The sequence below is a fragment of the Paroedura picta genome, chromosome 13 (assembly GCF_049243985.1).
Source record: "Paroedura picta isolate Pp20150507F chromosome 13, Ppicta_v3.0, whole genome shotgun sequence".
NCBI lineage: Eukaryota > Metazoa > Chordata > Lepidosauria > Squamata > Gekkonidae > Paroedura > Paroedura picta.
The window spans coordinates 13,131,460-13,148,361 of NC_135381.1; the positions used below are offsets into that span (position 1 = coordinate 13,131,460).

The 16,902-nt window shown below is 47.6% G+C and overlaps 1 protein-coding gene across 6 annotated transcripts in view; it reads right to left on the reverse strand.

The window, feature by feature from the left end:
- The window catches only part of PXN (paxillin), a 63,416-nt gene that overhangs the window by 5,737 nt on the left and 40,777 nt on the right, over positions 1-16,902 (reverse strand). For 5 of the 6 annotated variants that reach the window (XM_077307228.1, XM_077307229.1, XM_077307231.1 and 2 more), the window contains exons 6-10: positions 15,927-16,062; positions 11,225-12,205; positions 9,848-10,114; positions 8,348-8,746; positions 6,350-7,310 (exon numbers count right to left, since the gene is read on the reverse strand). In XM_077307228.1, the coding sequence (XP_077163343.1) occupies positions 7,188-7,310; positions 8,348-8,746; positions 9,848-10,114; positions 11,225-12,205; positions 15,927-16,062 (1,906 nt within the window). In that variant the 3' untranslated portion in view covers positions 6,350-7,187. Of the gene's footprint in view, positions 1-211; positions 361-1,502; positions 1,585-4,087; positions 4,262-4,650; positions 4,822-6,349; positions 7,311-8,347; positions 8,747-9,847; positions 10,115-11,224; positions 12,206-15,926; positions 16,063-16,902 lie in introns of those variants that run through there. The other variant, XM_077307234.1, reaches the window with a different exon arrangement.

A 16,902-nucleotide genomic window follows, 5' to 3' on the forward strand; every position in this document is an offset into this window, starting at 1 on the left:
TACATGGAATGTTGCACAAATTTACATAGAACTTTACGACAATCTATAACATTGCACACGTTTCAAAGAACTTCTCAATAATCTATCACAACAATATATCCCTCTATATTGGGGTGCAGCTGTCCTTCTGCCCTACCTTCTCCTTGGTAATACCAGCGGATAACTCGTTCCAAAGGGAGGGGAAGAAGGGGGAAAGGTGAGGCGCGCTTACCCGGCAGACAAAACACTCAGGGTGCCAAAGGGTATTCAAGGCAGAGATGTAGTTTTCCAGGATGGCCCGGGCACAACCTCCACACTTGGGGGCAAACATGTCGAAGTAATCCTTGCGACAGTAGGCTTTGCCATCTTTCTCATGAAAGCCTGCCATGGGAGGGAGAGACCAAGCAAAAAATGTCACTTTCAGCAAACCCTTTTTTCTGAGGGTCAAAAGAGCATACGTAAAATGCACCAAATTAAGTTTTAAAAAAAATTATGTACCACTGGCCTCCCCTTCCCCCTCCCCCAATTATTATTGTAACAAATGGAAAATGTCCAGTTGAAATACTATGAACTGGGAGGGGTGGGTCCCAGTGAAGAGACAAATATAGAATAATATAGACGCACTGGGAAACTAATGTGGCAATAAAAAATATCCAAATTGGACTTATATAGAGTTGTCTCTCTTCAGTTTCAATAATTCTTTTATTCTTATTTTACACAAGTCCCAACACGTTTCGCCTACAAGCTTTTTCAAGGGATGGTTTATATATTTAAGGACCAACTTCAACTTATTAAGGAATCTCTTGACAGAGTATAAGGTCATACAATAGCTAAACTTAGCTTGTGGTGCTTCAGACGCTACCACTTGCTCTGATGGGCAGCTGCTCTCCAAAGTCTAGGCTGGAGAAAGGCCTTTCCCAGCATCTACTACCTAAGAACCTTCAGCAGAAGATGCAAGGGAGGGAACCTGGGCCACACACTATGAAAAGCAGGTCCTCCAGCACTGAGACACAACTCCTTCATGGCATAATGACCCTGTTTTGCCACAGGAGTCAGCTTGACATACAAAAATAGGTCCACAGTATAATTCTGTTCACAAATAATCTGAAAATATTTTCGTGCTGTCACTTCCTGTGCTGTGGGAGTGGCCTGGTGATGTCACTTCTGGTGACATGTGACTTCCAGGGGTGTGCCAGGGAGGTGTGCCCTGCTGACCTCACTTCTGAGATTTCTCAAAGCCTGAAGCACACTTCAAGGGTTTCACAATGGTAAAAAGGTTGAGAAAGGCCGCCATCAAGTGATGCCTTGCATTGCAAAAAGCTGGCCACTGTATAGAAGAGTGAGATTCAAGTCCAGTAGCATCTCAGAGATGAACAAGAGTTTGGGGTATCTAATGAAGGCAGTTTTGACCTTCAAATTCTGATGGCTTGGGGGGAAATTGAACACAACTGACTGTGAGCTCTTCTGTTCTAAGCCACTGAGTAATGAGTGTATGATTTGCCAATCAGCTTGAACCACCATACCTTCAGGGCCAAAGAATGCTCCGCACTGGGCACAGAAGAAGTGTTCCGGGTGCCAGGTCCGATCCAGTGCAGTCACCACTTTCTGAAAGGAGGAAACCGTAAGCATTAAGCAAAATTAAAATGGCACAGTGGTCAGAGTGGTGAACTAGGATCTCGGAGACCTGGGTTCAAATCTCAACTCTGTCCGTGAGACTCTCTGATCAGTCTAAATCAGTGGTGGCCAAGCTGAGGCCTTCCAAATGTGCATAGACTACACTTCCCAGGAGCCCCTGCTAGTATGATGCTGGGAATTGTAGTCCATGGACACCTGGAGAGCCAGTTTGGCCACCCCTGGTCTAAACAACACAGTGAAGGAATGGCCTCCTTACCAACAAGCAAATCAAAACAGGAACACAAAGAAATAACATCTAGACGCACCACCTACGGACAACTTCACAGCGCTTTACTCCCAATACCTCACTGGCGTAAGAAATGGAAAGAAATTATACGAATGCCTAAGCTTTTAATATTAACTGGTTTAATGTTTGTCTTCACACTTCAATGGGCAAATGTTTTAGATCTCTCATTATGAATGCTGCATGACTGAGCCCTCGGGGAAGGGCAGCATATAATTTGGATAAACAAACAAAAGTGTGAGGATAAAATGGAGGAATGTAGAATGATGCAGACTGCCCTGAGCTCCTGGGGGAGAGGGAGTCATACTAAATAAAACAGAGATAAAGAGTGGGGGGGGGGGGAGACATAGGAAACAACAAGAGCAGGAATGCCTTTCAACTGGAGAAATGAACTTCTGAGTGTGACCGACCTAATCTCTATTCCAGGGGTAGTCAACCTGTGGTCCTCCAGATGTTCATGGACAACAATTCCCGTGAGCCCCTGCCAGCATTCATGGGAATTGTAGTCCATGAACATCTGGAGGACCACAGGTTGACTACCCCTGCTCTATTGTATTAGGCATGTATGGCCCCCATCTGCAGATAACTAAATTCACAGATCAGGATTACATGAAGCAGTGGTTCTCAATCTTCCTAATGCCGTGACCCTTTAATACAGTTCCTCATGTTGTGGTGACCCCCAACCATAAAATTATGCAGGTGCTCTATCACAGAAATTAAACCAAAACTGACCCATGGCGTGAAGATCCATTGTTCATGATTGTATATAAATTGTTTTTTTCCCCGTGGTTTCTCAGTTCAGTTCTGCCGCTTGTCCCACCATGCCGATCTCGCTCTTTTCCACTGCTCCAGAAAGACGAATGCTCTATCTCAATCTACCTTGCAAGGCTGTTGTGTGGATGGTGCCCTCCCAAGCTAAGCTGCTTGCCCTGCCGCGACCTCTGTGAAAGGGTCTTTCGACCTCCAAAGGGGTCCTGACACCCAGGTTGAGATAATGGATAACATCATCATCATCATCGTAAGCTTACAAGGGTCAGAATGCCTCAAGGAAAGCCTCTGCTTTCACTTTTAACGGGGCAATAATGCTGCAGGCCTATCTTGCAAGGTGGTTGTTATCCACCCATTAACTTCCTCAACTTAGGCCCCGCTCCAGACGCCTCCTTTTTTGGAGCTGAGGTGGATGATAAGAAGCAGGGTCTTTTTAGTGATAGTGCCTCCAATTTGTAATGTCGTCTTCGCCCCCCCCCCACCTGATTTTCCCCCCTGAAGTCAGAAGGTCTTTTTTTGTTCACTTATGCTTTTAATGTAACAGTAGGCTTTTTCATGAGGTTCTTGCCGTTTAAAATAGCTGTGATTACAACATGTACTATTATAGTATACTTTTATATCGTTCTTTATAGGCCCTCTGGATTCTTCCTTGCACCATGTGCAATCCGTTCTGTTCGCTTGAGCCTTTAATGTTTACTCATCCTGAGCAAATATGGGTGGTTATCTATTGTTTCTGTTAGGTTTGTTTTGTGGCTGTGCTCTGTCTGCTGAGGACTTCACAGCGGCTGAACCTGGTTTAACTATTCTCAAATCAATCCATTCTTAAAAGCCCTCTGCAGCCATAGCCTGCTCATTAGGCATACTGTTTCCAGAGGCCGTCTCGAAGGCCATGTGTCTGTCCTGGCTCCTGAAAGCCAGTCTGGTGTAGTGGTTAGGAGTGCGGACTTCTAATCTGGCATGCCGGGTTCGATTCTACGCTCCCCCACATGCAGCCAGCTGGGTGACCTTGGGCTCGCCACGGCACTGATAAAACTGTTCTGACTGGGCAGTGATATCAGGGCTCTCTCAGCCTCACCCACCCCACAGGGTGTCTGTTGTGGGGAGAGGAATGGGAAGGCGACTGTAAGCCGCTTTGAGCCTCCTTCGGGAAGGGAAAAGCGGCATATAAGAACCAACTCTTCTTCTTCTTCTTCTTCTTTTTCTTCTTCTAACGGTGGTGCTTTTCCCCCCATAGCAAAAAGCCTTGGGCCAGCCATGCCTGCTTACCACCTCCCATACAGAGTTGTTGTGGTGCAGATAAAACGGAGCAAAGGACGCTATAAGTGGCTTCGGGTCTCCGCTCAACAAATACGCTAGGTGTACACAAGTATTTGCACACGTCCAGATACATTCAGTGGATGTGCACACGTATCAGGGACTCACATCCAAGATGGGGCCATTGCAGTAGTAACAGCGCGGAGAGAAGAGGTTATGATAGTCCTTCTCGCAGTACGGCTGGCTGTCGCGCTCAAAGAAGTTCCGCGACCCTATCTCCTCCTGGCAATGGGTGCAGACAAAGTGTTCGGGGTGCCACGTCTTCCCCATCGCTGTAACAACCTGAAGGGGCGGGGAGGGGAGGAGAGGGGAGAGGAGAGGAGAGGAGAAAAAGAAGAGAGGCTCGGCTTCAGCAGACGCTTCACCTCCTGAGGGTGGGCACCTCACACGACATCACACTGGGCAGAGCTCAGGACAGCTTCTACTAACTCGGGTGGATCCTTGGACTTTGGGTAGCATGAAAACTGAATTACCTATCATCTCAGGAGAGGGCAGTCCCTCAAGGGCAGGGCAGAGGTCACTGGAGGAAGCTTACAGCGTACCTGGCCAGTGGATAAATAGAGTACTTCAGTTTCTTCGGCATCGCCAGTCCGCTCATCCATTTGCTTTCAAAAGCCCTCCCAGGTGTAGCTCAAGTCTCTCCCACTGAGGGATGGTTTCTTCAGACTCACCTGCCCAGCGATCGGCTTCTTGCACGCGCCACAGACCCCTTTGGCGACGGTTGCTACCCCGAGTTTGTTCAAGTCAGACTGGAGGCTTCCGAGCATGCTGTCCAACTGGCTGCCGGGCTTCGGGGGAGTGGAGGACGGGTGGCTAGTCCCACCTTTCCCTTGGGACATGAACTGCAAGAGAGAGCCAAAACGGAGACTGTAAGACGAGCATTCTGTTGAAGCTCTTCTCCCCACAGAAGACAACTATGCCTTCCTGGGAATTCTTGGGAGTGGACAATAGAGAAGATAACTCAAGCACGGAACGCAGCGAAGAATTAAAAAGGCAAGGCCGGTTTGAGATATTTCAAGAACCCGGTCGGAGTCAGCAGACCAAACCAAGGAAGTGAATGGTTTGAACATCTCTGAGCAACTAGGAACACGCAAAAGGCTGAAGCATATTAAATCAATGAAAGGTTTTAAAAAAAGGTTATGTGAGCTAATGGTATGTTTTTTTTTAAATTTCCTAGGAGGACAGGTAAGGATAGTCTCCAAAACAAATTGCTTTGTAATTAAACAATGCTAAAAATGTGCAGGAATTCGTGATATACTTGTAGACCACTTTTTATTTCCCATCAGGGAATTCAGGACAGTGTACACAAGATGCTCCCTTCAGGCAATCACTAGATTTATTCAGCTTTAGCACAGCTGCTGCTTCATGTGTTCTCAGTCCAAATGCTGGGACATTATTATATCTCCAACATGAATCAGAAGCAAACCTGCAACTGAGGATATCTGCTGTGTACTTTCAAACTATAAGAAAATATGCCTCATCTTCTGCCAGCTGTTCCAATGAAGACCAGGGCAGGGGGGGAACAAGAGAGGAGGACAAGCATGCCACAAGCCCCGCCTCACGCATGCACTGACATGTACATATACATATGCACATTGCTATGAGCATCTACAGCAAAAGCATGAACACATCAGGAAGTCTCAATCATTTTGCGTTTGTGGAAACAAAATACCTCATTTGCCTTCTCCTCCTAGGAAAGGCTGTTTGTTCATGTTCAGCATTTAATAATATCAAAAGTTTGCACTTAGAAAACTTCTGGTATGGAGTATTATGGTCTAAGGAAGAATACTACGGTGTAAATGCTGGATAACAGTAATGCACAAGCCAGGGAAGCAAGAAGGAATTGCAAGAAGTAAGAGAATCATCAAATTATAGAGTTGGAAGGGACCTCCAGGCTCATCTAGTCCAACCCCCTTGCACAATGCAGGAACTTTAAACTACCTGCCTACCCAAAATGACCCCAATTTCATGCCCAAGTGATCCCTCCACCAAAGATCACCAAGAGTCAGACACGACCGAATGGCTGACAACAACAACACATGCCATCTTGTGCTCAACCGCTTTAAGACATCGGCCACACATTTTTTTCTATTTTAATGGAAGAGCAGTATACATCTTAGACCAGTGGTCTGCACTCGGCAGCTCACAGAAAGCCACATTCACCATCACTGTCCCTCAAAAGGGCCACATTGACTTCCATCCTTAGCATCTCAGCCTCAGGTAAGCCCTCAGCCACCAGTCAAGAAAAACAAGCCTCATGCAAGGACCTGAACCATGGGGCAAGCACCATCTAATAGGATGCCAGATGGCATTTCTAAGAGCCACTTAGCAACAGCGGTCTTAGACCAACTAATCTACTATTGCGCAATATTACAAAAAACCACTGCAAAAATGAAGCACCCATCGCATGTCACCATCTGGGAAGCAGCACAGTGTAGAGGAGGAGGACAAGAAGGGGGAAGAGTCTCTTACTGGCCCTCAGTGAATGAGTGCCCTCACCCTATTGGGGACATGTTGCCCAGAGGGGGCCAATCGGAGGCCCAGCACATCGTCGGAAGCACCATATGCTTTTTATGTAGCATGATAGCCATAACAGCCCAGCAAATAAGTTAGTCAAAATCACTAGTACACTTTTTAAAAATGATCTGTCTATGTGCCTATCCTAACTACCTGTGATGCGAAAGAAGCTTGAGTCTTGTACCATTTCCCCAACGGGTCACTTGGAACAGTCTTTAGTCACCAGAGGACCAGCCTGTGGTTGACAAGCCTCCGTTTCCCCCCAGAAATGCACTACTACACCAATACGAACCGAGAAAGCAATTATCCCAGTGACAAACAAACATCCAAGCCATGAGTATCACAGCAAAAAAATGTCCCAAAGCATTCCCAGCCCATACTCTCCTTAGAGATATTACGTAAGCTTTCTGTTTGACTCCTGATCTCTGTAAGCGTCCAATACAAGCCTGCAACATGCCAGAGCTCTTGAACTCATTAAACTAATTGAATTTTCATTGCCATTTCTCCCATTCTCCAGCCAAACTCACATCCTTGCAAAGGTTATGCCACAAGTTTTGCAGACTCATGCCAGCTCAAAGGAGGTTGTTATGGCGTCTAAGTTCAAAACGTCCATTTCAGAAACAAGTAGGCCATGCTTCAAGAGAAATCACAATCACATCCCCCAAGTTCTGTTCATGCCACCAATCGACTTCTACACTGTTTTCCACACGGCATGCTGGGTTGGGGATGAAAGAAAATATCCTGCCTTCTCAGGGGTGGGCGGGCGGGCAGCAAGGATGGAAGAGCCTCGGTCCATAAGTGGCGCATAAAAGCCCTGCAAAGCACAAATCATAATGAGCACTGTCGGATTGCAGCTGCATTCGTTACAGACCCAGCACAATCCCCATGCAAGGGTCTGCATGTGGGTTCAGGCCAAGCCCTAGGTTCCAGCCGTGGCTTAGCTACAGGCTGATTGGCTAGAATGGTACTCATCCACTGGCTAACTCCCAGCTTCCACATCTGTAAAATGGAAATAACAGAAAGCTATCCCTAGCATTATGAAGACTGGAAGAGAAGGAAAGGCTTTCCCAACCAGAACTCTAGGTACAGGCTGAGATATTATAAACCCAAGCACAATCTCTCTGAAGCCTTTTCTATGTCGATCTGCTAGCATGCAGGGAATTCTCCTCTTCTAACTATTTCCACATGAGGAAGGAAGACACACGTACCCTCAGCCATGTGGTATTCCAATGCTTCTGCATAATTCTTTCCATCCCTAATGTCACAAATTAAAGCCACAGAGAACAGAGCCGAGCACGGAAAGTTAAGACCGTCCTCGGCACATTCATGGGAACTGTTCGGAACGTACGTCACTATAACCCTATAGGTCTCCTCAAAAGCAAGGAGGTAAAGTTTTCCACGGGCATTGTTTGTAACAGGCCCTTAGCACAAGAACCCGATTTCTGAAAGTGGACGCTCCAAATCACACACAATCACACAATCTGAGAATTGCTCAAAGATGGAGCGTTGAGACTAGAGATACCCTAGTTTGGCGAGAGAGGTCCACTCCATTTCTACACTCAGGCTGTTATTTGGCCTCAAGGGAACAGAGTATTTCAACAGAGGGTCACATGCTATCTCCCCTGCATCCAGTAGACACACGTGGCAATGGATTATTGCACCCATGTGTGGAAAACATGGCCGCATAAACAGAGTTGTCTTCTTCCACTAGCAACCATGTTTTCCCATGTTTTCAGGATCAAGTCGCGTCTCTGGTTGGGGGAGTCACTAAGTCTGCAAATGCTGGGTTCAATTTTGGCAGAGCACAAACAAACCAGAACCGTTTTTTTTATGTTTTTTAAAAAAGCATGCCTGCTTGGGTGGGAAGCAAGAATCTTCATCTGTCTGGCAGCCAACCGACATCACAGTCTTGGGTGGAGCAGTCGCTGCCACTGGCTCTCTCTGGATCCATGCCTGGGGAGAATGAGCGTTCTCCAAAAGCATTTCCCATTGGAGCAGAGGTTGGGAAGATGGGACGGATGGGGCATAGCGCAGCTGCGGGACATGTGGAGAGGGTGGAGGTGGCGGAGGCGGCGGTGGAGGCAAGGGAGGAGGCGGCGGAGGTGGCGGCGGGTAGGGGACAGTAGAAGAGGAGACCATGGGATTGACAGAGACGGCCTTCCAAACATCTTTAGGACACTGTGGTGGGGGAGAGGGTGGAACAGAAACGGTTCTTCTCAGAGGGAGGGGAGATTCTGCAGGAATTATAACCTAGGAAGAGAGCAGGGAGAAACGTGAACAAGTTAAGAAGCAGTGTACAAGAATCTCAAGTCATCGAGAGGAGACGACACGGGGCCAAAGAGGGTCCAACTATACTGCCTCTTGCAGAGACTCCATTCCACCTCAAAGCATGCACTAGGTGGTTGTTGTTTTTTTAATAAAAGAGCTAGTTCTAGAGCCGAGCAGAATTAAATGGAAAAAAACAGAGCATCCAGAATGTCATTCCCATGAACTTTCACCTGGAGAAGCCAAAGAAGCGAAGAAAGGTTCTCTGAAATGTTTAGCTGGTGGAGTTTGGAAGGTCGGGTTCAGTGGCTGAACATATCATACTGAGAGTGCTGAAATTTATCAACACTGTCCAATGACTGGCCCTCATGCTTTCATAGAAAAAAACACACCAGCAACATTACAGAGATGTGAAACAGTCCTTCTCTGTAACAGAGGGACTCGGGTCTTCAGACTGATCGAGAGGAACCACTAGGTTGGCAAAGAGGACTGGATCAGAGACAGCTTCTATCAGGTACTACAGCTCCTGAAGTGCAGTGCCATCAAGCTGAACTTTACACAACTTCCTTAAATTTAGCTCTCCTGACTTCAGATACTTTAAGGCACTATTGCTTAATATCCAGAAAGCAAGGCTGTATTCTACTTCTTCATTCTGTTTTTTTAATGCAACATTGTTTGTGCAGTGTTGAATTCTTTAACTTGTAGAGGGCACCTATTTAAGGACATCTGTGCACCCTTCTTATTTTAGGGACCAGATATGTCACTGGACAACTCATCCGTTCCTCTCTGTCCACAGGTATTGGAGATTTAGCCTGTTGCTTGTCAAACATGCAAAAGAACTGAGGGGGAAGATTATGGGAGCAAGGCAAACTGGGTAGCTTACACCACTGGCTTCTTTGTCTATGTGTTGGATTGATTGAGAAAGGGAGACAATTCCTGGGCTTCCAGGTGTGTGCCTTTCTGAAATGAGAAACTGGGCAGGTACCATGCAGATGCCCTCTAAGCCGATTCCATCACACCAAATGGGAGAATCCTTCAACAGGTACGGAGGTAAAAAATACGCACACATACACAAGGTGCTTCTACCTTTTCTACCTGCTGGACACCATCCTGTTCTTTCTTTGGAGGCCTGGAGACGATGATGACCCCTTCGGTCAGCCAACTGTCTTGCCTTCTCCACTCCTCCTCTTCCGGCTTGCTAATCCCCAGCCTGTCTTGCAACTCCTCAATCAAGCGGTCTTGGGAGACAGACTTGTGAAAAATGGCAGGCCCCAGCTTGCGTCTCGGCGAGAGGTCACGGCACATGGGGTGCACATTGAAGGTCTCTTTCGTTTGCTTGATAACGGATTTTATCTTAATGAGGGGGAGGAGGAAATGGCACCCTCAAAACACAAGGATGGCAACTCTTAATGAACCGCGTAGGAAGCACAACCTTCACACTCAAAAGGGTTAGTGGCCATAAGCGGGGGGGGGGGGGGGGAGACAGACGCCATTCAGTTCTCAGTGGGGAGAAATTAATTTGGGCAGCGCCATTGGCTCTGGCTCGGTTTTTCAGAAAAGTCCTCTAAGGAGAGCAACGTCAGCTGTTGGCTCGGACGACAGAAAGCCAACAAAGCCACTGCAGTCGGCCAAGCTCAACAGAGGCCATCACACCAGGTTTTAGAAACCTTATAACCATAATGGCCTAGGATGGCCTCCTTAACAACTATACGCTTAGGGGATTCTCTAATCGCGACCAGTTGGAGACGGTGCAAGGGCAGACGTCATGCAGAAGAACAGCCGCAGCCATCAACAGCAGCAAAATCACTTAAAGGCATTAAAACCCTAGTGGTCCATCTCCCACCATTGTAACACAAGCTTCGGCAGGCACAGCCTACCGCAGTTGCACAGAATAATTCCAGAATCAGGCCACACTCTAAGCCAGCACGGCTACCAATGTACTGCTGGGAGGATGACCTGAAAGAGGTTCCCTTCCACTGGCGTCATACACTGTGCCGCTCTTCTGAATCTTCTCTCTAAGGCAGGGGTAGTCAAACTGCGGCCCTCCAGATGTCCATGGACTACAATTCCCAGGAGCCCCCTGCCAGCGAATGCTGGCAGGGGGCTCCTGGGAATTGTAGTCCATGGACATCTGGAGGGCCGCAGTTTGACTACCCCTGCTCTAAGGCTTCACCCCTGGGTTCAATCCCATGGCGTGCAGACGGCAGGCAGCCCTTCATTCTCGCGTCCGAAAGGAAGCCGAGCACCAGACCAAAGAGCGCCACCAGAACCCAAGAGCAGCTCACCTTTCCATGCATCCGTTACTAAACCTACTCTGGCAAAACATGCAAGAAAAAACTTATTTCAGGATACCAACCCACTAGAGGAGGAAGCCCGCAAGCACTTACAGCATGCAGAGGCAAGTCCCAACTAGATATCTGCTCCACCACCCTCTTCCCCCTCCACGTTCACTCTGAGGCATGCCTGGCCGGATGTAGAAATCCTCTCCACAGGAATCCTGTCCGTAGCAGGGAGAAGACCCAGTTCCTCTTTTCCAGCCTTTCCCGTAGAATATGGAGCAGCCAACAGGGTGGAGAGTGGCTCTTTCTGCTGGTCTGCCGGTATGTTCTGAAGACTGTTTTTCCTGGAAGCCCTCTCTTGACCATTCCTCTTCTTAGCGACATCAGGACAGCTACTTGCCCTAGCTGGTTCTCTGACTCCAGCCGCCGGCTTAGTGACTTGCTGCACAGTATAATTCAGCTGGCCTCGGGCTCCTGGGAAGCTGTCCCACTGATCCACACGCCAAAGATTAGGTTGGTACACCGCTGGAGCGACACGGTCTCTCTCAGGAGGTGTCCTGGGCGCGGGCCAGGTCGTTTCTGAATGGCTCAGCTCGTTGACAGCTATTTTGTCCACCTCGTTCTTCGTGGGAGCAGCAGCTGCTTGATCGAACGCAATCCCCTGTTCCAGCTTTGCTGGCCCCCGGCTATTTGCATAGGGGCTTGAAACAGAGACTGTTGCAACTTTGGTTCCGTATCTCCGCTCCTCACTCTGAGACTCCTTGGGCTCTGCCAATGCCCAGTTCTGGCCTCTTGTATTAGAGCACGCAGACTGCATCTTACAAACCGGGAGAAAAGCCCCGTTGGAGGTAGGCTTTGTGCTCAACTCGCCTGACGCAGAGCGGCCGGCGGATGCCTCTGCAAGAGATATTTCAGCCCAGGATCTAGAAGGCTGTTGCAAGGGGGTAGGGGGATATCCCTCTGTGGCTGGCTTGCTGCCCTCCTCTTCAATGTGAAGGACCTCCAGTGACACAGGGGCCAGGGGGCCCGGCACATCCCTGTAACCACCTGTGGTTTGTTGCTTTGAGACAGGCAGGGGAGCCGTGCCGTCAGCTAAATCTGGGCTGACAGGGCCAGGAAGCAGCTCCAGAGAATGTTCAGAGGTCAGTGAGACAGTGGAACTGGTCTGTGGAAAAAGAAAGAGATGGGGGAGGAGGAGGAGGAGAGATGGGGGGGGAAGGTGGGGGAGGGGAAGAGAAAAGATGGAAACAGAATTGAAGAAAGAGAGAAAAGTAATGACAGGGAGGAGGGGAATTACATACAATGACACTAAAGCAAAAAAATGTGTCCAAGGCGGCCAGGAGGAAAAATAGCATCATGGGGCAGGGAAGCAGGTGGGAATGGCGCTCAACGGTTTCTGACAGTAGGCCAGCCTCTCTCTCTGCAAAAGTGGGTCATGAGAACAATGGCAAGAAACTTGCACCGAATCCAAAAGTCACAGCCAGCCACCCACTTGGTCAGACAGCCCCACATCTCAGCCCTACTCCCGGCTCGGCTAGTTCAGCCCAGGGCAAAAGAATGAGCGCACCTGGAAAAAAAAAATCCCAGAGGATTGAGTGGCCATTTCCCCACCTTGTTTCCGTGCAACTGGATCCGAGAAGAGTGTTCTAGGTCAGAGACTGGATCCTTTTGACCAAACAACCCCGCTTTGTTCAGAACCGTGAAAAGCTTCAGCCGCCCAGCAACACAGGACAAGGGATTTTAAACCAAGGAGGCTTGTACAGCAAATCATCCATCAACGGCCTTGTAAGGACCCGACAGTCTCAGGAGCTTGTCTATAGGGTGGCAGGCCCTTTCAGGACCTGGACTGTGCACAAACTGTGGTCTTGGCCCAAAAGCTGAAAAAGCCCTTGGAGCACAGAATCTACCTACCCGAGAGCCTCAGCTTTCATGGAAATGCAAAGCAAAGCTTTTAGCCCTGCTGCCGACAGATGCTTGAAACGTCTAGTGAACTCCCAGAAGCCCACTCATGTCTAGTGAAGTGAATTGTGCAAAAACATGGCAAATGGCACAGATTTGTTTAGGTGAAACCAGATGCCAGAGTTCAGCTTTCTTTGGTTTACCATTTAGATTGCCACCAAAAGGTTTTGCAAATTAAGCCCGTTAAGGTTTTGCAAATTAAGTTGGACTGGGTGACCTCTGGAGGTATCACTTACAACTCTCTAAGTCGAGCATGCCAGACAGGAGAGGATGAATATATGGCCCTGTCAGAAGTGCCAGGTCAACCAAGGAACAGGGGTGGCAACAGGGAACTGCCTTTGGAGTGTTAGAATGTTGGTCTGCTCAAATTGGCAGCAGCTCTCCTGAATCTCAGATGACTTTCCCATCACTTCCCACTGGATCCCTTTCAACTGTAGATGCCGGAGATTGAACCTGGAACTTTGTGCATGCCGGGCAGATGTTCTACCATCGAGCTCTCTTGTATTTGTACACATCACCTGTCCAAATATAAACAGCGCTTTCCAGTTTATGGTCTCTTCAAGCCCCTGTGGAGGATTTTTCCAGGAAGAATTAATCCACCAGCAAACACAGAGCAAGCCGGACTTTGCCCTCTGCACTTTTTTCTTAAGCGTTACTGCCTTCTCCTTTGAGTCTCACCTACCGCTGTCCAGTTAAATCAATGGCAAATTAGAGAAGTAGTAGTATGCCACTCAGCAACTAAATTAGCAGAGAGGAAGAATTAAAAGACAATCACAGACCGAAGAACAGATGAGACTCTCAGGAGCACACTTGCCCTAACTCTGATCCAGCAATGATGTTCTGCTCATCCAAGAGTGATTATGTGGAGCATGGGTGGGCAGAAAGAAAAAGGGGTAGATGAAGTTAAAACCCTGTTCAGCCCCCTTTTAAAATGTCAAAAGGCAAACAAGTCATCTAAAGAAGCTTTCTGGATACCCACCACAGATACTTTCTGTTTGAACAATACAACAACACTTCTTGAGCTACTTCTTCATATGAGACTTTCAGAAGGCAGCAGGAGAAAAGAAGCCGAACTATCTCAAAATACAGCAACCTCCAGGCTATGTTAGTTAGGCTTCTGTCCCTGTTCTGTCCTGTCCTGTCTGCAGCCTCTGTTTTTGTCTCCTTGGTTTAAAACGCTGAAAATATAATGTGAAGCACTAACAATGACTCCTCCCCCTCCTAATTTCACCACCTTTCATTGCAAGATCTACCGAAGATGGTCAAAGAAATGCTCTGACCATCTTCTTAGCACAAACCGCTCATCAGAGACATGACAGGAGAAAAAACCATGAACAGCTGTAATAGAAGGTTGCATGTTGGTGTTACAGAAATTATAGGAGTTCAGTTATGGAACTGGAATAGGAAGGGAAGAAATGTTTTTATTTTAGATTTCTAACCCGAACTATACCAACAGTAAACACTATGCAGGAAAAAGGAGTAAGATACACACAAAAAAAAAAACATATAAAATTCCCATGGTGTTTTACCATCCTCACTTAACTAGTCATGAGAAGAGCTTTAACAAAGCCTGTGTTAGACCTAGGAAGTATCTTAAAAGAAAAAGTTCAGAAGAGAGAAATCGCCAAATTTCTTTTGCATTCTCTATCAAATGGATTTGCTGAAAGATGGGGTAATGAAATATGTTTTCTAGAAGAACTGGGGCTGAGGGTCAAATTGTACACTGTGGGTTTTTTTTAGAGAAGCTGAGGCTGGGGTCTCCACCCTCACTTTCTCCACGATCATGCAGCTGCTGCAGGGGAAATCTCCCTTGTAGCAGTTTCTTAAACCACCCCTCCCCACCCCCGACCTGGTTTTGGCAAATATTTAGCAAGGTAGGGAAAAGAAACATATACATGAGCCCCCTAATGTAACGTGAAGGCTTTGGTGTTCCTTGAGAAGGCACGCTAATCGTGCATGGGAACAGGGAAACTCTTATGTCGGGCTGCAAGGGCCCATCACGGAAGGCATATTGCAAGAAGCAAAAATGAATGAACTGGGAGGGGTAGGTTCCAGTGAAGAAACAAATATGAAATAGTTCAGATGCACTGGGACACCAGTAAAGGTAAAGATAAAGGTGCAAGCACTGAGTCATGTCTGACCCTTGGGGTGACGCTCTCCAGCGTTTTCATGGCAGACTCAATACGGGGTGGTTTGCTAGTGCCTTCCCCAGTCATTACCGTTTACCCCCAGCAAGCTGGGTACTCATTTTACCGACCTCGGAAGGATGGAAGGCTTAGTCAACCTTGAGCCGGCTGCTGGGATCGAACTCCCAGCATCATGGGCAGAGCTTCAGACTGCATGTCTGCTGCCTTGCCACTCTGCGCCACAAGAGGCTCCTACTGATAATATACATAAACATAAATATAAAATTTCAATAAAATTACAGTTACACCAATTTAAAATAAATGGTGCTCGTTCCATCTGAAACATCTCCTATTTCTAGGGGACACGGGACACCAATATGGGACACCAATATGGCAATAATAAATGGAACGCCATTAGCTAGGAGTAGCTGCGGTTAATATGACCTTATACTCTGTCCAAGAGACAAGTATTTGTTTATATGAAGTTTGTCTGAAACACTAATAATTTGTCCCTTGACAAAGCCAGCAGGCGAAACGCGTTGGGACTTATATGAAGTAAGAATTAAAAAACATCTGAAACTGAAGAGACTCTATTTGGATTTATTATTGCCATATTGGTGTCCCGGTGCATCTGTACTATTTCATATTGCAAGAAGGGCAGCTCCAGGGACAAAGACACCCGAGGGAATGACGAAAGAGCACTTGTGCACACAAAGCTCCTGCAGAAAGCAGGGGAAAGGAGGAGGAGAGGAAGGGCGCAGGGAGAAGCGAGGAGAGCATTCCAGGCACTGGAAAGGGCACCTTGAAGTCAGACAGCGAAGCCATCAGCTCGTCGAGTTCCCTCGTCGCCGAAGAGGCAGAAATGCGAGTCTGCTGCTGGCTAGAGGTGACCCGCTGGGGGCTGCTCATCTCGCCTTGATTCACAGTGATGGCAGGACTGGCCCAAAACAAAACAGAAGACAGCAGGTATTTGCATGCGGCTAAGAAAAAAAAAAGTTGAAAAAGGCTGGGTTGGAATGTCCTGAGAGAGACAGGTTCAAGACCTCTCTCTGCTATGGAAACTTGTTCTGGGCATCCTTTGGCCAGTCAGACACTAGCCTAATGGGATTTAAGCTGCAGGCATTTTCTTGGGGGAGGAGGGAAACAGGGCATTGCTGTATTTGCTATGCTTTTGATTCATGGAATTGTAAACTGCTTTGAGCCATGAGAGAAAGGCAGGTGTATTCATTAATAAATGTGTCACATCTGAGATTCAGAATGGCAATAAATGCACCATTTGGGATTGTTTCAGACACCAGAGCATCCATTAGCTGAGATACCCGTGGACACGTCAGCCCCCTATGAGTAACCTTTGCTCCCCACTTCCTAGGGACACACTGTGGATAATAACGTAAGCAGCTTCGTAACCTCAACTCTAACTCCTGACAGTTAGAGCGGTTTCTCAGTGGAACAGGCTTCCTCAGGAGGTGGTGGGTTCTCCATCTTTGGAAATATTTAAACAGAAGCTGATCCTTCTTGGCTACATGTTCACTCAATTGTTCACTGGAAGCCTGAAAGGGACATCTATAAAATCCACATACATGAACAGAATCATAGAATCCTAGAGTTGGAAGGGGCCAGACAGGCCATCTAGTCCCGCCCCCTGCTCAGTGCAGGATCAGCCTAGAACAGGGGTAGTCAAACTGCAGCCCTCCAGATGTCCATGGACTATAATTCCCAGAAGCCCCTGCCAGCGAATGCTGGCAGGGGCTTCTGGGAATTGTAGTCCATGGACATC